This window comes from Pleurodeles waltl, chromosome 10, assembly GCF_031143425.1.
Source record: "Pleurodeles waltl isolate 20211129_DDA chromosome 10, aPleWal1.hap1.20221129, whole genome shotgun sequence".
Taxonomy (NCBI): domain Eukaryota; kingdom Metazoa; phylum Chordata; class Amphibia; order Caudata; family Salamandridae; genus Pleurodeles; species Pleurodeles waltl.
The window spans coordinates 569,936,828-569,960,308 of NC_090449.1; the positions used below are offsets into that span (position 1 = coordinate 569,936,828).

The 23,481-nt window shown below is 41.0% G+C and overlaps 1 protein-coding gene across 2 annotated transcripts in view; it reads left to right on the top strand.

The window, feature by feature from the left end:
• Nucleotides 1–23,481, top strand: part of NKTR (natural killer cell triggering receptor) — a 464,854-nt gene that overhangs the window by 4,922 nt on the left and 436,451 nt on the right. For both annotated transcript variants that reach the window (XM_069211010.1, XM_069211011.1), the window contains exon 2: nt 3,805–3,898. In XM_069211010.1, coding sequence (XP_069067111.1) covers nt 3,820–3,898 — 79 coding nt within the window. In that variant the 5' untranslated portion in view covers nt 3,805–3,819. The remainder of the gene's footprint in view (nt 1–3,804; nt 3,899–23,481) is intronic.

Sequence of the window (23,481 nt, forward strand, 5' to 3'; positions counted from 1 at the left end):
AGTCCTGCACACCGTTTAGCAATCAGTGGTAGTCCCTTTCAATGACCTAGCAGGTCATAGGTCAGCACAACAGCAGCAGTTCCTGGCAAGTCCATTCAGCAGCATCTGGTGTCCTGTTCAGTAGTCCATTAGTGTCTGCGGATGTGGGGGGAAAAACCCCCTGTACTTAAAATCATTTTGAACAGCCTCCACAAAAGTGAGATGGGATTCCAACCAGTACTAACTGGTTCCAGGAGTGTCCCCTTTCTCCGCCAGCGCAGGCTCCAGACATCAGTGGGGGGTAAACAAGCCCTTTGTGTGAGGCCAGGGCACAGCCTTTACAAATGCAGGTGTTCCACTCCTCTCTCTCTCTCTCAGCCCAGGAAGACCATTCAATATGCAGATGCACCTCTGTGACACCTCTACCCTCCCTGTGTACAGGCTGTCTAAAAGATATGTACAAAGCCCTGCTGTCACACTGCCCCAGGCCTGGATTGGAGTCAAGCTGAAAAACACCAGAGTTATAAGCACAGAGAAATGCCCACTTTCTAGAAGTGACATTTCTATAAGGGTAATAAAAAACCCACCTACACCAGTAAGCACCATTTCTCGCTACCATTGCAACCATACAAAATATGCCTACGCTACCCATCATAGATCAGACAGTACCACTTAGACCTATGTTAGGGCATTTCCAATGCAATCCTATGAGAAGGGCAGCACCCACAGTAGTGGGGAACCAAATAGGATGTTTGTCACTACCAATATAGGCTACACAACCAGCCTATGTTTTACCCACACAGTACTCTGGCCTTATGGCTAGCTAGGGCCTACCTTAGGGGTGACATATATAGTGAAAGGGGAGTTCCAGGCTTGGCAAGTGAATTTAGATGCCTGGTCCCTGTGGCAGTAGACTGCGCATGCAGGCCCTGCAGTAGCAGGCCTAAGAGATTTGAAAGGCTACTTCAGTGGGTGGCGCAAGCTGCGCTTCAAGCCCACTAGTAGCATTTAATTTACAGTTCCTGGGTATAGGAATACCACTGTGCAAGGGACTTGCAGGTAAATTAAATGTGCCAATCAGGTGTAAGCCAATCATGCCAAGTTTAAAGGAGAGAGCACATGCATTTTAGCACTGATCATCAGTGGTAAAGTGCCCAGAGTCCTAACATCAACAAAAAGGGTGGAAGGAGGAGGAAGGCAAAAAGTTTGGGGATGACCCTGTAAAAAGGGGAAAGTCCAACAATTGGTGTGAATGTTTCTTTTCCCTGTGATGGTTTTGGATGGAACTGGAACTGGTTTCTGTAGCGTACGTGCCTTCAAACTTCTCTGATTCTGCTGCTATCTCTGGATGGTTAATATCACATATCAGTAGTTGTTCAGTTGTCTGACTGGTGGGGTATTTAAATAAGGTAAATTGTAATGAACAATACTTTCTCTTTTTTGACGCTTGTGAAGGTGAGCTGTAAATACTGCCCCATACTTAAGAATTGGCTAATCTCCACTGAAAGGATCAGTGGGACTTAGCGAGAATACATTCCAGCCCTGGAAATGTCTTCCTTTTGCTTGTGCTACAGGCATCTACCAGGATTTTTTATTAACTTTTTATCTAATATATATATATATATATATATATATTTTAAACTACGTGTATTGAGAACATTCTCCTATATTGGTCATAGTGGTCTACTTTTCCTGAAGTTGCCAAGTGACAGACATGTAAGTAGGGTGGCTCAGCAGGCCTGCAGATTGTGTATCCAGGTGAACGAACTGGTGATTGGCTCAACAAGGTTTTGTAACTCCTCTGATTATATTTTATTATTCTGTCCCCGGAGTCTTCTCGAGTCTTCTCATTAAGTTTGTAGAGGTGGACATCTGGTGATTGTGTTTGGCAGTGACGCAAAGCAGCAGCTTTTCGGACCGTTTATTTTGGTTCCTCGTGGATCCATAGTTTGCAATATTTTGAAGCGTTCTTTACTTTACTACAGCAGCCAAACCTTTGTCCTTTCTTTTATGTCCCAGTGACTTTGGCTTACGGGGTCAAAGATCTTTCGTGTAAATCACTTCTTCGTTCGTAATTGAACTTGATAAAATTTGTATTTGTATGGGGTACTTCTTCCATGTCTAAGACTGTAATGGACAGGTGTTACAAAGTTTAATATAGCCTTAGAACCCGCCGTAGCGGACTCTACCGGCTATTAAAGGCCCGAGCCTTTACACTGCCACTTCGACCCTATATGCGGAGAGTGAGGCCTCCACTTCTGAATTGCTTCCAAAATAACCTTTCTTCTGGCATTGATGGATGTCAAGTATGTTTTGAACTCAGAAGGAGTTGAATATAATTATTTGTTTTTAGCTGTCTTTTAAAATCTAGTGTAAAATTGGAATTTATAAGTAAAATTGTGATAGAGCAAATACTGTGGTAGCAAGAAAAACAGTTGCTTAAAAAAAAAAAAAACACCAAAACTTGTAGTCTTGAAGCACCTGCAACGTAATTTTGTTAGGTTATCTCATACTTTAGGTTTCTGTCAGTGTGTGTGTGTGTGTGTATATATGTGTGTGTGTGTACATATATACTGTATTAAGAAAGCAGACTATTAGGAATTCCTGACCATTGGGTGTTACATCCCCTGGGTCTTATATACTGAAGAGCCCGGGTTTAAGCCGTAGAGTAGGGCAGTTCCTTAGCTTGATAGAAACACCTACTCTCTAGATGTGCATGCAGTCTCACACCTGGCTTTAGGAGTTACCCAAAAAGCAACATAACTCTCCCAAGAGATGTGTGTGTGGTCCTTTACTCCTTAAGATTGTTCTTTCTACCAATCATTCTGGAAATCCAGAAGAATTGCTTGGAGGCCTTGGTGTTACCTGCGGCATCTTCTCACACCACTGATGTTGAAATTTAGGTTTGAGAATCACATGCTGACTTTGTTCCGTGGCATAGACGTGAGTGCTTGGTGGTCAGACACATTCCGTTCGCATATCAGTTTATTTTTAGTCGTCAGTGGGCTATTTTTTGTGAAGGAGAATAGAGCTCAGGATTAGTGTTAGTGGATAAGTTTTATTTTTCATCTCAAAGCTTAATAAGGGACGTTTGGATACGTTTTACTTCTATCCATTTCCAAATCTAGTTCGATGCCGTAAGCAGTTTTCACTCCAAGTAATAGTTATAAAGAAGATCTCTAGCAAGCATGGACATACTTTTCACGAAATGGTGTGGCAAAACGGCGTTCTCATGTATCGCAGTGCGCTGCGTCGGTGATTTTTCATCGATTGATGTATAGATCCTATCAGTGTATCAAAACTAAAATGCATCAGTCTTTGTGGCTCTACCGGCGATTGTGCGTGTCTGCGGTATGGCTATGTAAAAAACGTTCATAATGTGAGGGTCTGTCATCTAGTTTTCTAATGTGCCTGGCTGCTCCGAGTTGTGGCTGCTCCGAGAGGTGACGGCATGATACGATCCCACGCCTCCCCGTGACTGTTAGAGCCATGCAGCAGAGACAGTGGTTCAATTGTCAAGTGGTGAGCTTTCACGGAACGGAGGTACAAGTGCTGCCGAGACCTTCACCCGTTTCTGGTGCGTAGAGTATTAGTTTTGGGCTGACGTGGACTGCTCAGCAGCGGTGGGGGAGGGAGTGTTTGCAGATGTCAGTAAGTCAACTTTATGGTTATTGGATAAAGGTACCTGGGCGTTGCACGAATACAATCTAAAGTGTGCTGAATTTTTGAAAACACAACCACTCCTCCCTCACGTCGCTGTCAGTCGTACTTTCTCTTTCAGTCTGAAAAGCAACCTTATAGATTTCCGTGTTTTTCTGTTTAAAGGGACAGTCCCTGCCAATGGCTGTTGCTGCCTCTGCCATGGGAGTGAAAGTTCGGCCCCAGTGCTACTTTGACATCGAAATCAACCGGGAACCTGGTAAGAGAACTCTAAAAGATACATTTTCTATTGTATTGCTTTGTGTAATTCTTGCAGTTATGATCTGTGTATAATAGGTGCATACAATTCATTTTTTGTTGTCGGAAATGCTACGGCTGTGGGAGATTAAATGAAAAATGGTGTAACTTAAATGCTTCAAACAACGCTCACTAACGGCTCTTCAACATATTTTACTCTATAATATTAACGGCTAACGAATAAAACGTTTCCGTTTGGAGAATTTAAAATAATTTGTCTTGTCTGCCCCAAATTGTTTTCATTTTTAAAATCGGCATTTGCAGTATATTTGTGCTGTGTGTGTGTGTGTGTGTAGGGGATTTCTTATGTGCAATTAAGGATGATATCTGACAAAAATGGCTGCTGCCCCAAATTTGACTGTAGGGAAAAGTTATATTCTCGTTTCTGCCGCCAGTGTGTTTTTTTATTTATTTAAAATCTGCTAACACTCTTTATATTTCTTTAGGAAGGTCTATTGAACGTTGTAGCTCCTGGGAGGGACAGCTGGCACCATTACATTGGGACCAACGTACAGCCAAGGCAGTCATTGTTTAAAATTAGAAGTAAACTGTCAAGGCGTATTTGCAGCGCATTGATTAATGGTCTCAGTGTTTCTGTGTTTTTAATAATAATGTAGGACGATGCGGTTTAGAGACTATTGTTCAAAAGGCCAACTATTTCATTAAAATATTGACAAATTTAGATACTATTCAGATTTCTTTCATCAGTTGGATTGCAGAAAATGTGGTGTGCAGTTAAATATGTTAGAATATACAGCTTTTGTTGGTTAGCTGAATGGCAGACGTTGTTTTTTCTAGATTGTTTGTTTACAGTAAGACCTGTTTTTTGTTAGGATGCAGGTCAACAGTTATCTACAAAATTCCAATGCCTGGATATCATTTTTGAAGCAAGGAATTTTGACTAGTTACTTACTGTAAAACAGTACCCCAGGAAACCAAGCAGTTGCTCCAGCTCTTCATGAGACAGTTATCTTATTATTTTCACCTGACTGTACACTCATGTTGGGGACCGGCCTAGCTTGCACAGTACTTGGAAGAATTAACTCTCTGCTGTTGGTACGAGGAGGCTTATTTGCTCCACGTATGACTAAGCCCTGTGCTGGGTCTCAAATCAGCGTTTGTAATGTCCCAAAATAAGAAAGTAGGTAAACAAAGATCATCACATATGCTTTAAGTGTGAGTGGAGTATCTTTAAATGATAGGATGATTATAAATGGACTATTCCAAAGGCAAGCTGAGTTTCTGCAGATGTATCGCATGTAGTATAAAGTTTGTGCCCACAGGCTAAAGCACAATTTTGATACATCTTGTACCCTTTCGATTGTACTGTCTTTTAAAAAATCCTGTTTCAGTCTTTGAACCAGTCCCCTTAAATCTTTCACATTTTAGGAAGTCTAACAATAAAGATAACCAACCAGGGCATATTCTGTGCATAGTGGTAGTAGCTAAGTATGCAAATGCCCTTATTTTACTGCCTCACTCATTATTGGCACAGTGGTTCGTACATATGGTGGGTGTAACAGTACATAGCCTTTAGAAATCCATTACATCCACGTTAAGGTGCGCTAGTCCATTCAAATGTACTTTTTTGGACCCATAACAACATTGATAATAAAGTTTCAATAAACTTAAAATCATTAGATCTGAAATAGGTTCTCTGGGCTGAATGGTTGAAACGAATAGTGCTTTGCTATTTTCAGTCCACAGTGCTGGCCTAGCTTACCTGGGCACAGGAATGACTTTGATTCCCGTTATTGCTTATATGCAGTAAAACCCTATTTACCATATTAACGATCAGAGCAAGTAGAGACTCCTCTAGTATTTCCCATATAAAAATTGCTGAAGTTGATCTTACATGCAATGCCTGCTGCACAAGTCCACGTGACACATGATCATATTTGTTCTTTAGAGGTAGAACTCTGAAATTTATATTTTCAGGACACTTCTTTATATCAGCATTGCAACTTTCATTTAGTCTCTTATTGCTGGAGCTAAACGATTTGCCTATAAATATAGTGAGACATTTTGTACCCTAAAAAAATGGTATGCTGGCTTAAATTTCTTGAGTTGTTTTTAAAACTGTTTACAATAGGTTAAGCTTACAATCAAGTACAGTGTAAAACAGCAGATTGGTGTGAGGTAACCTTCATCTAAATCATCATATAACAACCTCATAAATTTAGGACGACATGGTCAGAAATTAAGTTTTTCAACTCCTCCGTTGAAACTTATAAAAACTTGTGTGTTTAGTTACGGTCTTGTTTTACAGAATTAGGCTTACCAATCTTTAACCCTCAAACACAAATTGCCTTTTTTAAATTTTGCCGTAGTGTTAGAGTAGTAATCTTATCAGCAGTATTGGCTGCTTTGGGAGCATTTATGGGTGGATCCCCTGGTAAAAGTTGTTAAACACTCAAAAGATGGAATCTTTTGATATTGATTAACCAGTTGCAGGAAGTTTCTACTCTGGGGAAATGCACACAGGATTAGTTCTCTGAAGGACAGGGGTTTGTGTACTGGCGTTGCAGTGAAGGGGATGAGAACTAGGAGTTAACCTCCTATTCATTTGAAAAAATGATGGGAAAACATGTTATTGCACTCTTAAATCATTTGCCAGACTGAAAAAAATGTTTGCTTGTTGCAATACGCACGCTGAACATTTGACGCATTTCAGTGTGTCCAAACATCTTTAACCTGGGTAGGCTTACAGTGGTACTCCTACATTGCTTTCTGAATCCAAAAATAAGACATTTTCATTGAGAAAGACTTTCTTTCCCAAGTTTTGGCAATCTGTTTCCTGATAGTTAAACTTTAACTGAATTCGAGCAGGTATAGTTTTAGTTCCAGGTGAGAAATCCCAGAAGTATTATGGCTTACCACCTTTTTAATTAACTGTGGAATTGGCATCAGGATAGTAACACTAATTGTAAATGTCCCCAGTGATCTGATACAGTAGGTGCTTCTGGGCTTGGTAAGTAGGGTCTGACCTTCCAATCCTAACAGCAGCAACAAGGTTGCAATGGCTAAAGTCGCCTCCATTTTTCCTTTGACTTACTGGCATAGAAATTATTTTACCCAGTTTTGGTTAAGTTATTGATTGAGCTTCAATAGTGGAAGAAAACTGTCACTTGCTAGCTCATCGCCTTTTTTGAGCACAGTAGTGATTTATACTTCATTTTGAATTAATGTTTATATAAAGAGGCGAGAGGATCATATCTGGTATTTGATTTCTGGCATAATCAGACCATAGATATAAATTCCTTCAGATCATCTCAAATTACACCCTATTGAAGTGAAAAATTGATCACATTGTTAAGATTATCTGCATTCTAAGAAAACATACTAGCTGCTCAAGTACCGTTAATATTTTTGGAGGGCCACAAACGACAGAGAAAAATTACACTTGGTGCTTCCTGCAAAATTGAGAGTTCAGAATGGCATTTCACTCTGCAGTAGTGAAATTACTCAGGGTCTCCATCACACTCAGACATGCTAGCCCAACTTATTTCAAAGATTTGTTTTACTGCAGGCATTACATGCACTCGGATCCTGTCCTAGTCTCCAATTATTGTTTTTATTAAGACCACCACCCACTGTAGGAGTCAGGGGAAAGGGATTGATGAACACGGGAGGGAGAAGGCTCTCATATGGTTTATGTATGCCCTGGAGTAGCCCTAATGATTTGCTGCCCACATTTTCTCCAACAGGATCTCCCTCATTAGTACATTTGTACCTGTTTCAACCAGAGCTTTGTCCCCTTTGCTACAGACACTCTGAGTGAATGTCTAGACCTAGCTACCTTGGGTACATTAACAGGATAAAAGAAGTGCTCCTTACTACATGCTTTTGCTCTCCTTTTGGTGGCATCCTGCAGCAACTCAGCATGCCTGTGGTAGAGGCGAGGAGCAACACATAATTGGCCCCACTTCTGTACTAAAAGTCACATTGTAGTGCAATAAAATGGTCAACCACCTTGACAAATTACCTCAGCAGGTTAAAAGTGTGGAAAATTGTGAAAAAGGTAAACATTTATTTGCCTTAAAATTATTTTTACGATTTAAGTCATCATCAGCTTTTAGCTGTTTTAGCACTAGGTTGCAAAGACTGCCTCTTTAGCCTTTGACATCATCGGCAATTCTGGAGATAAACGAGCAGTTGTGATTGTTTTGGATCTGGTTATCACACAGAAAAACATAGCTATCCCAAACCTAAAAATGTGTTTTATATTTTTTCAAAGAATTCATATCCACCTATGACTCAGTCATATTCACATTTAGGTTATGAGCTTGTGACAGACCTCAAATGATTTACATTTAAACTGCAGCAAATGAAGGTTTATTTTGGAGTGACAAGGGAAATATATACTAGCCCTATTCACACTCCTCAGCCTCCCCTAATATGGAATTTTACACACTTTGCTAATGAAAACAGGTAGAAAGGATTTGTTTTTGAGTATTGGAACATATGTATGAGACTTTCGTCAAAGCAGCACCTCTTAAACCTTAGCAGTTAACTTAAAATCTAAATTTGAATAGATATCCAAAACATCTAATTGTATGCAAAGCAGCATTGCTAGTCCAGATAAATAAAAATAGTTTCTGGTGAAGCGTTTTCCCTGCATAATGATTTATCAGTCAAGAAATGCATTCCGTGTAGTATGGTGCTGCCCACAGCCAGCTTGCACACATTGATACATGAAAGCCAGTTGCTTGATACTTTAGAGATTTGCCAAAGGTCAATGTACAAGCAGAACTCCTTTTTAAAGTGAAGTCTTTTAAAATGGTACATATACAAACAGCAGAATCCGGGTAGGAAAATACCCTGTATTAACACAGACTGAAAAGGTTCGTTCAAAATATAGAAACACTAAAGAATGAGTCAGTTTTTCTGTTTGTGGACTTGTAAAAGAAAAAGTTTGAACTTGCAGCAGAACTCTACAATAGCGAAAAGAATTGTGGCAACACCTTGCATGAGCCCTATTGGGAGAGTTATCTGATGTGTTGTGTATGACTTCCGGACTTCTCAACATAAGTGCTCTCCCTGGACAGGAGACAGGTTGCACACATAAGAAACCTTTACTCAGTGTGTTTCGCTACAATTAGAAAATCACCCAGCCACATGTGTAGACCAGTAATGTAAAATGGACTTGTTTCACTTCTTTGAAGGAACTTTTGTAATTTGATTAGTACAAATAGTAAAACACAGACGCAACAAAGGAATGCCTCTAAGTTAGAACAAATGCCTCTTAGGCCACAATTGTGCCTGTAAAAGAACAGAAAAATTATACAAAAATATTTGAATTAGTGTAGGCAAGAGTTAAGTTTTCTAGTGTGACCAGATACTTACAATTTTTAATTCTAGTAATAAGGGACAGTGGTAGTTTTCAGTTTTGGTGAGAGACTTTACTACGGTATTGCCCTATATTCCGTATTTTACTCCATATCTAGACCTATGCTTATCCTGCCATGTACCTATGATGAGAAGTCCTGGGGTTGTATGCCATAACCATTCCTGTGGAGCACATCCGCAAATTATCACCACAATTAATTACATTGTTTAAAGAGTTAGTCGTGGTTTAAAGCCTTTCCCAAAGAAGTCCAAAAATAGAAAAATGTACTAAATTGTTTGTGGTTCCAGAATTTTTATAAGAACCTGTTCATCCTGTATGGATATGGGAGGGAGGGGTTTCATCCCATGATCCTATTGTTTGTATGGTTATTATTTTTATTTTTTATGTTTGTTAATTTACACTTTGTGCAGTATGCATTGAAAGTACAAACAACATAAAAGTATATTCATGGTTGTGGAGAGGTTGACTCCTCTGGGACAAGTCCTTCTTAATCTTCCTTTATTATTATTTTTTTTAATCTGAAGCCACTGCAAACAAAAAAAAAAAAAAAACTGACTACACCCATGACCACAGCTGAGAGTTGTCAGCTGATGTAGCTATAAGAGTTATATCATAGCCTCCATGTTGAAAGTCATGTTACGTTGTGCTGCCACATTTGTACAGCATATTTCTGTTAGAATACTTTTCATTATGTATTTCCATCAACGCAAAGTATAATGCATGTAAACATATAACAATCCTATTACTGTAGCACTTTGGTTAATGATGAGTGAGATTGCCCAAGGCGAGGCAATCTTAAATATACCATTTGGAGTTAAGATCTTGGGTCTTCTTTGATGGCTGTTGCCTATGGTTCTAATGCCATGTGGTGAAAAACTGCATCTTGGGCCTAGTTCCCCTGCACACTTATGTTGTTTCTGATAAAAAGCCACTGCAGTTTACTTGGAATGTTGGTTTATTGCAAAGAATCTGCAGTATCTTCAAGTACCTCTGGCCAAACTCTGGATAGTTCACAGACGAGGTAGTACTATTACACTCAATTGAAGGCTTTCTTCGCATTGAGGTATATGGCCATCGCCTCTTTTAGATTGTTTGTAGTCTGCCAGAGTATATGTGGTAGGGACTGCAGATGGTTTCTGGAGAATGTTACTGGAACAAATCCTGCTAGATTTTTGCCTGCAGTGTAAGGTGTTGCTTAGTTAAGCCTATTTACTAGACTTTTTGCCAGAATTGTAATATTGGAATTCAAAAGTGAGATTGGTCTGTAGTTGGTATAGTGAAGGGGCTGTGTGCCAGGCTTTGGAATAAGTGTTATACATACTTTGTTGAATTCTCAGTTAAGCATGTTTGTATCATTAGCTTTTCTATAGACCTGTGTCTGCAATGGTAGTGTCACCTGCACTGTAATTTTATAGACGTCGCCAGGGAAGCTGTCTACTTGCAGCCCTTTTCTAGATGACATATATATTTTTGTATGGCTTGCCCAGTCTCCTCTTTTGGGATTGGAGGATTGTGGACATACTTGGTATATGTAGCTTATGAAAAAAAAGTGTCTTCATCCTTGGTATCTCATGGTGCCTCTGAGAAGTATGGTTGGGAAAAGTAGGAGACAAATTCCTTTGTAATATTCCTCAGGTCCGTTAATAGTCCTGTTTGAACTGTGTATCGCTGATATTGCAGAGGCCATCTCTTTGTTTTAGCTGCATAGCAAAGCAGCCTTATGGGCTTCTCTCTATGTTCATAGTGATTAACAAGTATTCTTTGTTACATTTCTCTGCACCAGTTGAGTACAGATTATTTAGTTTGTATTTCTTCTTAACCAGTAATCTTAGGTTTTCTGTGGAAGTGAAAATTCTATGGCGATTTTTGGGTGGTTAGGAACTCTTGTTCTGGAGACTTTTTTTTGGTCTTATGATTGTTCCCACTGGTTACTAGCTTCCTTGATCAGTCTACCATGCGTGTAGACTTTTTCTGCCGCTTACAGAATTTGGGCTGATGCAACAATTTTTGTTGAGGTCCAAGAACTATTTCACCTGTTCACATAGCTGTCTTTCCTTTGTCGGTTGCCCTTGATATAGGGTATTCATCCTCCATGTGCTTTAGTGATAGTTAGCTGAAGGTTTGGCATGATTGTTATGGGTGCATGGTCCAAATTACTGATGGGTTGTGTACTGCAAGCACCTACCTTTGGGAGTAGGTGGTATGGGTTAGAAAATAGTCTATTCTCTTGTCTCTTTGTTCTGTGAGCAGGAGAAATAGGTATAGTCCCCATAAGCTAAAACAGTAATCAAAGATCTCTGAATCCATGATCACTCATGAAGATCCTCTGTGTGTTCTTATCTTGGTTGTTACTGAAATCTGGTTTGCCAGACTGGTCAAGTACAGGATCAGTTACATTACTGTCCTCTTCCATTAATAACTGTTTGGTCAAATTCAGGACAGAGTCTGTTCTAGGGAAAAAGGCTACCTTGTTAGTATTTTGAAGATTATATTGATTCCACTAAGATGCAGTGGTTCTGTGTGTTCAGTTTTGCAAAGACAAGTCTACTGTGTCAGTCAATGTCTTTAGAAACCTTGTTTAGAGGAGTTTGTGTAGGAGGAAAGCTAACTCTCTCTCTTTTTTTGGTAAGAAGTTAGTGTATGTTTTTGTATCTGCATTTGGCGTGCAGGACCTTTCAGAATAGATAACCTTACCTGCCCAGTCTCTGCTTGAGTTTCTGATTCATCCTGTGTGTGTTGCGTCTGTTGATAGCATAGGGACAGTCAAGGTTACGAGAATCTGAGCGTATCCCTCTGTCTCAAGGGTTCTTGCTCATCTGTTCTCTCTTTGTATGCTTCCCTTAGGCATTGTGGTTTCAATTGCTTAGTGTCTAGATTTTTATAAGTCTTGTTATTTGTGTAGTTGTGAGTCATTACCCCTTTGCTGGTACCTTACTATTTACATTTCATTGTCTGCCAAGTTTGATACAAAGCTTTCTAGATCTTTTGGATCTTGGAACTCACAGATTCTAGCATCACAATCCTGATTGTCGGGTCTAAGAGTCTGTATCTGGCATTGAGGTTTTTTCTGTCGTAGGCGCAATGGGAATATTTTATTTTCTGATTAAATTTGTGTCATAGGAGAAGTCTGTAGAGAAGGTAATCACATTTTTTTGTAGTGATATGGTCGGTCTATGTTTTTGTATGTGTTGAGAAGTTGCCTTACATGTTGGGGATGGAGTAATCAAGCAATAATAGATGGGGATGATCTACTAGGATTAAATGTCTTTTGTTGCATGTAGTGCGATTAAATGTCAGTCCCGGTATAATGGGTGTTATGTTTGTTAGGTGGAGTACAATATTAGTACATTTGTTTAGCTCTGGGAAGCCGAATATGTGTGTATTATTTCTACTACTTCTCTCTTCAATAGAGGTCTCTTTTTCTTAAGGTTCTTTAATTTGATACCCCAGTGGGTACTGTTACGGACCTTTCTTCCAACTTGTCAATCTGGTTTTCTGATCATTTGAATTGTGACCTGAATTCTGCCAGTTCTTCAAGTGTCAGTTTTAAATCCCTTTTGATGAATGCTGTAGTCACTTCCACATTTTCTATTGAGATTTTATGTCCTTCGGCATGAGGGAGTCCAAGGTTACTGCCGCTGTGTTGGATATTGTTGATTGTTGTGTAGGCTTGGTAGCCTCACTTGAAGCTGCCTCAGTGCTTTATTTTTTGACGTAGTGTGGACGCAGGAACAGTCAAGGTCTGTAGATATTTATTTTATTTAAGTAGAACACATTAATTATCAAGTTGCAGGCTTTTTATGGAGAATCAGAAGGTTAATTGTTGCAAAGTTGCCTACCGAGCCTAGCAAGAGCAGCTTTGCTGCATTAGCTGAATTTTGAAAGGACGTAATCTGATTGTTGTACCATGAGTACCACCAGAAGCCTCTGGTGATTACTGCAGATAACCAGCAAGTGGCACTGGCTCCTTATTTTACAATGTTGGAAAGCTGTATGCCTCTATCAGGGCTGCACATATCTTTAAAATGAGGCCATCTTGATCCAAGATGGCTGCTCCATACATCGTTGGTTGTGGGGGGGGGGGGGGAAATCTCCACTGATTACCGGCTACAAGGGGAGAACAGTTTAGTTCAATCACTGCAGCCACAGTAGAGCCTTTCAGAAATTACTTCAGGTGTGTGACCACCATAGTGGGCATTGCTGTTTGCCCAGTTTTTCTTCCCTGGCGGCCCCATCGTTTGTGAGGCAGCTTGCCCCTCCATCGGCATTGGCAGCGTAGTACATCTTATGAGCTCCATGAAGTCCTGGGGCGATGCTAGTTGGGACGTTGTGTAGTCCTGTGCTTCGCGCATGGTTGTGGCATTGGTTTGATAGCAATTCAGTACCAAGTTATCAGAAATGGAGAGGAGCACAGATTCCCATCCTTGCAAGTGTATTCCCCTCGGGATCTGCATCCTAAACTATGATATATTGACCCAAGTAGAAGCATCAGTTCACAACATTTTATCCTTTGTATGCAAGGATGTCTCAGATCTCATTCAGAAGCTGGCTATCACCATGCGGCTAAGATCCGACCCCTGTGTAGATCATTTCTTCCCTTGCTCATGTCCTATCAAAGAATGGTATGTGCACAGACAAGACGAAGTCTATACTTTTAGTGATGTTTACTATATGCATGTAATTTGAAAGATTGTTGTTTAAAGTTTCTAGTTTCACACACTAGATATGCCATTAGGGTTTCACTGCTGTACTGTGAAAATATCTGCATTTAAAATAATGCAATATTATCATTTAAGCCACTTCAGACAATCTACATTCTTAAATTCATACCTTATCCATTTTGTGCATAGAAAGTTGAGCAAAATGGACTGAGCAAGGAACAAGTACAGAGGCCTACTCTTATCGGGTATCTTCCCTCTTTTCATTCTTCCTTTCGTAGGTAATTTTGTTCCTCTGTAAATGTGACTCTATTTCATTCCCAATCTTAGGGCACCCTGCAGTGTAAGTGATTTAACCTGAAACTGCTTTTTTAAAAATAACGCTTCATTTGAACTTTGTGCCAGTTACCATACATGCATGCATGTCTCATATACAGATTTTCAGTCAAGTCACCAACCATTTTCAGCATCTGACTTTATTAACCTTTATGTTGAATGTTTAGAAACCGGTTGTTTGCTGTGCTTCTGCATGTTTAGTGATGCCTTCTGTATCAGGTGCGTCTTGGGCTAGCTGAAGAGCATGCAGACCAAGTACAGGTGCCTCTATCATGTAGGGGGCCATTAGCTTTAATAAACGCCATTTTGGGGGAGTTTATGGGATCTGAAATAGGCTGTGACGAATTGAGCCATGGGGCACAAAGTCCAGGGACCTCACTCCCCTGCCCGATAAACATACATATAGCTGGTAAAATGATGTGGGAGCCTGTCACTATGGTGCTACTCCCTAATCCCCCATTACCACATATTTTGTGCCCGCTTCATCAGGCTATTGAAGTGAAGGGAAGGACCTCTAGACTCCATAGAGGTGTGCTTTGGGGACTAATCTCTCTCTTGCTCAGGTCCTTTACATTGTTGTGTTGAAAACCACTCCCTGCCTGTGGACAGGCGTTCAAAGGTGTTGGCAGTGTATTGTATTTCTGAACCAGGTTATCCTACTCTGTGTTGAGAAGGTGTTTTTCTTCAATTGGTCAGTAAGTCGGAACTTGTCAAGCGGCATCTGACTTGCCATGATCTCAGCCTGGTTAAACTACATTAATGCATAAACCCATTGTGCTCATGGTAGCTTGCAAATTGAAGATTATTTCTTTGAGGACTTAGCTGTTTGCCTTGAAGGGTGCTTGCTTGCATGTGCTACAAAAACACCTCTTTTGGTGGCCAATCTGAGTAAGTAGGTTAGATGTAGAGTGGGGAAAGTTTGAATCCTATTTTAACTTGAGAATTGTCTTAGGATGTTTCTAATTTTTTTGTATTCTCTGTGGGGCTTTTTTGTGTGTGTTCTCGATGTGCCCCATAGCTGCTCTTGGATGGGATAAGCACCACCTCAACTAATATCACAAATATAAGCTACACATTGGCAGCGCTAGTGCCTGTGTAATTATAGTGAGTTCTGGCTTTGCATAGGAAATTGATTTTCTTCTTCTTTGGGGCTGTTTGCTGAACCTGCATGAAATTCGATTTATTTATTTATTTTAAAAAAGCCCACTCACTTTGCCTCTTTTATGAAAGTTGGAACTTTATTCAGAGTGATTTTCATTATTTGGTGTAAATCTGCTCAGTCGCTTTCGAGAAATTTGTGTTTAAAAGTTAGCTGGACCACTATGTGCTGCGGGATTCCTGCTGAGCCGAAAATTAACAAAAAAATACTCTAATTGGCTGTGTGAGCCTTTTCTCCCCTCAGCCAATGGGGTACTGTATTGCGTGATCTGATGAACCAACTGCAACATCTCTTCAAACTGTTGGAGCAACCATGACAGGACTCCCACTTTCCTAGGCATTGGTGTGCGAGGGGGTTAAGGGTTCAGCAGTACACTTACAGGATCCAGAAAGGCCCTAGTTTGAGGCTCTGCAGTCCTCCCACCACCCCCACTTCCTAATCCGCCCACCCTTCCCAAGACCCACCTTGTAAGCGTCCACTACATGGTACAGCAAGGCCATTCAGTACTCCTGTATCCTGGGGTGGAAGCTTGCAGGGCAAATGCCACAGTAGTAATTTTTCAGTGTGGAAGGGGGTGTTGGATGCATTCAAAGAGTTGTCCTTTGGTCCAGATTAGAATATTATAAGAAAAACCGAAATTCACTGAAGAAAAAAAAATAATGTTGAAGTAATGCTATGGCTGAATTAAGTTGCAGACCTTAACATTAATGTGTTTTACCCATGTTGGGCAGCAGCACAGTTAAAGGCAAAGAAAAAGAAAACGCCATGATGCGGTCTGCGCCGACCGAGTCATAACCTTTTTCCCCCTTTACTTTAAGCATTTACTGCAGAGCAGCCTCTCTGGTGTATAACATGCTTAAGGAAAACACTGACAAAGCCAATTCCCATTGTGTAGGCAATATTTATTTTAAAGAAATCTGCCTATTATGAATGATTTCAGTTAACTATCACTCTGAATAAATTTGAACTGAAGTGACTGCCATATACCTGCACCAGTTGTTGATGTCCATCCAAGAACCTACTCACCTTCCTAATACTTTTCCTAAAGGAGCTGAGAGATGCATTCAGTGAAGCCAGATGTAACCGGGGATTCTGCAGTTATAATTCAGGGTGTAGAGTAGCCTAGAGGATTATTAAATCTGCTACTTAGGTGGACATGTAACATGGCGGGCACAGGTTCAAATCCCTTCTTGGCCTTTCCTGATTCAGTGCGGTAAATGTCTTGCAGGTTATAGTAGCTCGAATGAAAACTTTGCAGGGTGGAGATGCAGGCTGGAAAGCATGCTGTGTGTTACTTATTACTGATGAGGTGTGGTATAACATTCCTGCCCCTCAGTGTATCAGCCAGATTTCTCTAGCAAGGTAGCTAGGTGCCTTAGTTCCACATATGCTCAATGGGTTAAAAGAAGGGCTTGGTTATAGGAGCAAACACGTTTTTACTGTACCCAAAATCTCCACGAACTGGAATTTTCTGCTTTAGTTCTCAGATTTGCTAATCTAGGACTGTCCTCTTTAATAAGCTGGGTGGGGAAGTAGAGGGGATAGATTCTTTTTGCTACGCTTCAATATCTCCTTCAGAGCGAATGAAAATGAAAACCCTTGGATCACTACCTGGGTTGACATTAAGATAAGGATAATGGAGGTCAGTGAGACACAGCTAAAAATGTTGGAGGAAAAAGCACACTGATGTGGCAAGCGCTGGTCGCGTCATCTTTTTTTGTTATGGCAGGAAGTGAGTAGGCCAACATGGACATCTGGAGGGGGGAAGCACCACACGAGACAGCATGAGTAGGGCAATGGGTGGAGCAGGATTAGAGGCAGCAGGAGGGGACAGCAAAACAGCAGACTGCGTGAGGGGTAAACAACACCAGTGACAGTGGGAGGAGGTCAGAAGGGGGCATGAAAACCATAAACAATGGTAGAAGGGAGGTCTGCTGGGCAAGCAACGATGCAGAGCAGGGGAGACAACTTCAAATACATTTCCTCTACAACTAAAGCTTAAAAGAAAAAAACCTTCGGAAGCACATGACAAGTGGAGGATACTGGGCACTGAAAGGAAGTTCTTGGTCCATGCTTTACTGAACAGACAAAGGGACGAAGAGAAACTGAAGCTGGCATTTGCCAGTTCAGTTACAAGCAAGCAAATGGGAAGGACAATGAAGCCAACCAATGGTAAGTAACGGGGGTTCTGAGACCTCTTGATGTTGTTTAACAAATCTCTTGCAAGCGACAGCGCATATGCTGTTTCAGACAAGATCTAAATAAGTTAGTGATGTTACAATTGGGCGTTAGAATGAGAAATGAGCTAATTTTCTAAATCAAGCATCGCAATTCATGTAATTTGTATCCCATCATGCACTGCTTATGTTCTCACATATTACATCACTAATGACATGTAAAAAAAAAAAAAAGGAGAGACAGGAAAGTGAGTTTACTGTTTAACCTTTTGTTTTTTTCAGTGATATCTCTCTCTTTTTCTGTCTTTGCTCTTATTTGTTTTAATTTCTATATATTATGAGACCGTGGAGGAACCAATTGTCCGGTAAGAAAAGACAAATAATGCTGTACATTTTGTGATAGCATTGAATCATTATTTTGTCATTTTTCTACATGTTAACATTACCTGGGCAACGGTTTCACCTCATTAACAACAAATTGTCTCACAGATACAGCAATAAACACTTTGCGAGTGACCATCCACTGCTAGTTAACACGTTGCCTCATTGTTTAGAAACATTTGACCTATTGGAGCTAATACATTTTTTTAAAAAATCTGCACATAATGCAGCAGATGATCAATTATGTGGCAAATGCTTTTTCCACATAAATTTGGATTTGCTGCAACAGCATCAGAATTGCATAATTAGACTGGGGGTGGGTGTGTGTTACGAGCCCGTGTACAAGCTGAGCTTAGAAATTATTTGGAAAATCAGTCATACATCAACCATTTGAAAAAGTCTAAAGGGGCTGATCAAGAGTTTGGCGGATGGAAACACGCGTCTGTCAAACTACTGACTGGGTGGTCCCCTCCTTGCTGGTGACCTCTCCGCCGGCCACATTATGACTTTCCCACTGGGCTGACTGGCGGAAACAGCAGCATTGTGGAACCCGTGGCAATGCTGGCGCACCAGCACCCTCGAAATGACAGTGCACATACACCAGCAACCTCGAAATGCACACTGTCTGTAGACAGTGCGCATTTCGAGGGTGCTGGGCAGGGGGACTCCAGCACTGCTTATGCCGCAGGCATGGTCAGTGCCAAGGCCTTCCTGTGGCCCCATGCAAATGTTCTCCGCCAGTCTTTTCATAGCGGTTGAACCGGCATGAAATGTTTGGCGGAGAACAATTTTGTAATCAGCAGGGCGTTACCGAGTTCAGCGCTGCCCTGGCTGATTACAACCTGCACCGGCTTCAGCCCGTCGGGATCTGAGATCCTGGCAGGGATCCGCCAACCATGTAATGTGGCGGTCGGACCGTGGTGATCCTTGGACTGCCACCCTCATAATCAGGCTCAAAGTCTTGCCAAAAATGTGTATTTCTTTAGCAAAAATTAGTATTACACGTTAGTACAAATTGTTTTTAAAAATGAACTTAAAAAAAACTGCCCTTGTGGGCTGACAACAGTCTTACTTGTGAACTAAAAGGCAAGTCAGTTTTCATATCTACCCTACATGTGTCTTACACTTTTGTAACATGACTAACATTATAGTCTATTAAACCAAACACAAGGTTTTTGTGCAGCGGATATCTCTGAACTCACAAACTAATGTATTTTCATTGATGATGAAAAAAAGGAGGTTAGGTGAAATAAAATGTTTGTAGTCCGAGTTCATATTTTGATATTTTTTGAGCAGCCCAAGACCGAATTTCCACGATCCTGCATGGCCCAAGTCTTGGGAAGACACTTCACTCAAAACAGTTCACTGACAGTCCTGCAAAGTAAAAAAAAGTATTGGGACAGAGTTACATTGGTAGGATGGGACAGTTGGTACATTCGGATAAGTTTACTTTACTCCTCACAAGTTGACTTCTGAAGTTAAACCTGTGGTCCTTTTCTTGAAAGTGGTATTGCTGGAGCACATGACTCTTAATTAATTTATTTATTTATTTATTTATGGGGGAATGCAGAGTTTAAGTGATAGCCCCGTATGGCGAAGTAAACCATTTGCTTCTGAAAAGAGCTAGTTGTTTGTGTTTTTTTTTTTTAAACTTAAGTGGAGATGATAAATTTACCGGTGATAAGAAAGATTTTCTTTTTATTTTCAGCTGATTTCCAACAATTTTGTTTTAATTTCTAATAGCTACGTAAGGGAAGGGTATACTCGTTTCTTCCTGTGACTACCACTAGATTTGTTTTGTGCGTGATTACTTCTAGAACATAAATAATTATGATTTTGCTCAACAGGCAACTAGTTCAGTGTGTGCTTTACATAAGTGGCCCAACAAGTGAAAAAAAAGTGTGTCCTCTTACCCATACTTTCATCCTTAACGTTTATTAACAGTGGGGGTTTAGGAAAGTCCCTTTATTAGATTCTGTCTGGTTTGGTTGGAAAAACATTTGTGACATCATTCACTAGAAGGCCTACTTAAAAATGTGCTTCTTGTACCACCCAGCCTCTTATTTTGTACTCTTTATATGTATTGTTGAGAGATGCCATAGATTACATGACACACATCGTTTCAGAGCATTCAGCATGTCTAAAATATTGCTTCTTACTTGCTTTCCATTTTTGAAAAAAAATAGATAACCATATCTGCCCCTGAGAAGTAGGCAGCTCCTACATTCTGGATCTATTTCTGGCTGGTTTACATGTTTCAGGGCCACTTCTAATTCTTTTCAGTTTTTTGTTTTCTTTTGAACTATGTTTTTTGTTTTGATTCTACTGGTTCTTTTTCTTTGTTTTCTGGTAGCTAAGCTGGGCAATTTTTTGCCATAGCCTAATTCAAAGCAAGAATACACGTATTTATAGAAAACCTTATGATTTGTATTATATTTAGAAGAACAAGGCTTGAAAGTTACTTCTTTGTCTCTGGGGTTCAGTACTTCTAACTTGGTATTCCATGACTACTAGCCTGTCAGTTATTTTTAATGTATTCATCCTTATGGCCTATTCGTTTGCCAGGGATATGATCCTAAGGTTAAACTGTTTTACTTTACCATAGTTTGCAAATAGTCCTGTATGCAGGCTGAGGTGCTTAGCCATAGGTTAAGAAGCTTGCAGAACTGGAGAACACCAGAAGAATCTCTTGAAAGAAGCATCCTAGATGAACATAAGAAAGTCCCCTTTCTTTTCACATAATCCTTAACTAATGTTTGAATTGCTTCTGCAGATGTTTAACATTGCTGCACGGGGAAGGGCTGATCCTAAGATGCAGATGCTGACTAACAAATCCATCAAGTCCTCTCTGTGTTTCCCCGTTGAAACTCCAGAGAGTGCATTGTTTGATTCTTTCTGGCACCAGTTTTCTTTTATAACACTTTTGCAGTATTTGTCTGTTCTACCCCTGCCTAAAGGCAGTTGCAAACATTTGACGGTCGTGTTTGCACTGAGTCAGCGCCAGCTCTTTAATCATCTTTCATTATAAATGGCACCCATTTTGTGTATTGAGGATCCAGATGCAAAGCTCAGTTTCCCTGAAAATGCAGTTTTTAATTCAAAATGTAGTACCTGCGTGTACGTTATTCAACCTGTCAGATGTGATACTTTTAAAACTATGCTGTGATCAGTAATTTATTGAGCTGTTTGTTCCGTGTAGTTGAATCTCCACCTTTCCAAAGCTAGAAGGACTTGGTATCAGTGCAGTTGCCTGCAATTTTTGTGTTTTATCATGATTGCATTTTCCTATTCCAATCATTCTCTTGGCTCTGTATGGTCCAACCAAAAGTTTAGAAGCTTGGAATATTGGGGAGCCCCTCAAGAATCCCAAAAAAGAAGCAACACCTAGTGGAAGAAAGATCCAAAAGTGAAAATCCCCTCTCTTTTCCTGACTCTAGCTAAGAGTTGAAATTCCTCTGCAGGTCCCAGAAATTCTGAATGCTCTGAAAGTCTTAATTTGGATGGAGAAAAGACTCTTGCCTTTCAAAGAGTCTGTATGCGCATCGCCACGTTTTGGCAGATGTATTTTCAAAGGCATACAGCTCGTTTACATTTACTTACTAACCTGGTATTGTTTAAAAGGTGTACGTACAAGGTTTCACACACACACACTTATAGCTGATTTTCCAATACATTATTGATGATGAGTTGCGTTATTGCTATTTGCGAGCCAGAAGATGCTGAGTGACGATTTTTGCCTCCTGCTGTGGGGTCCTTGTCTTATTTGAAAGGACCATGGTGCATATACTGGTATGGTTAAATTGTTTCGCTTAGCACTGTAGCTCGTTCAGGACTCTTCCTGGAGACTATAAAATTTAGCAGTATAGTACCAGACAGGGCAGTTGGAAACCGAGGGCAAATCAAGAGTTTTCAAAAACTTTAAGTTGTGAACCTTAGTTTTATTTTCCTTCTCCTGCATGTCCAAAGTTGATATGCTTTCAATCTTTAACTTTAGCTTTTTTAAGTACATGTGCAAGGTACTCGTCAAATAAGTGTTTCTCAGCTACATGACAGCTTCACTGAAAATAAGGATGTTTGGTATCAGAACCTCATTTATAAAGCCCGACTAATACTAGGGATGGACTTAATAATACGTGCATGCAGATGGCACCTTAGTGGTCCCCCCTGAAAACCTACCAACTACCAGTGTGCGGAGTGACTAGTTTTAGCCAGCTTGCCACCACCACACAGGATGCTGACCCCCTAGGGCGAGAGCCTTTGCTCTTGGGCAGTCAAAGGAAATCTGCTCTGGTAGAGGTGCCAACACACCCCACACAACAGTAAGGCCTGTGAATCTGCATTCCAAGGCAGAGAGCTTCAAAGAAGCTCACCACACTTGATGTGCAGATCTGGCTTCACTCAAAGCAGAGAGGCTGAGCCCCTGGCCCGATGGTCCATTTGGCACTCGGACAGGCAGGAAATTTAGTATTCAGAGTGGCGTTTTCACCCCTTGGGTCAGTTCCACCCCTGATGCGGCCGCCACATTTAGAAATCTGCTATCTTGGTATTGGCAGAAGTAGGAAATCTGGGACAGGGTTATGCCCACTTCCTACAGAGTGTGGTTATATAGGGAGCTTAGTGACCCCAGAATTACGTAGCCCATTCGCTACAACCCTACACTCCACCAAACGCTCCTAAATTCAATATTTAGGTGATCCCCTGGCACACGGAAATCTGCTTGATGCTGACCTACGAAGGACACCCAAGAGCTGCAAAGACTGATAAAGAAGCACCTGACTTGGCCCTGCAGGCCTGTCTGCTGTTCCTGCCAATTTGCATCAAAGTCGACTCGTCCTGAAAGCTGCTGTGCCTCAAAACCCTAGGAGGCCTGCCTGCCTTCAACCATGACCCAGGAACACCTGTGGAACAGCTTCCCTGTATCTTACAGGCATCCTAAGAGAACTGGGTTTTCAGTGGGCCGGCGTCCTCGCAAACACTTGAAAGTACTACTGCACCCATGCTGCCTAGCTCAGGCTGAGTGGGCAAACTTTGCCAACTTGGTTCCCCCAGCCCTACAGAGACAAAGCCCATGTTGGACTTGTCCATTGTGTGATCACTGATGCCGCTTGTAGCCTCTACCTGCAGGCCCCCTCAACCGCAAATGCTCCTGGTGGAGAAAACCTGACGCCTCCGGGCACCTCCGTACTCGTTGCCTCCTGGCCCTTGGAGAAGAGGACCGAAGGTGTCCCTCTGTCCTGAGCATCTCAAGACTTGAACCCACCTGTTTAGTTTTCTTCGAATGGACTCCCTGTCCAAATTTGCAACCTAATTTCAAACAGACCGATCCACATTGAATAACATTGAGCACCTGATGCTGTACTACACATCTGCACCTAGCCACCCCACTACTATCAGGTTTGACCTGTTGGTGTGGTCCTGACCGTTGTTTAGTACTTACGATTGGTCCCGTAAGTCGTTGTACTGTACCTGTTTGCCCTATTTGTT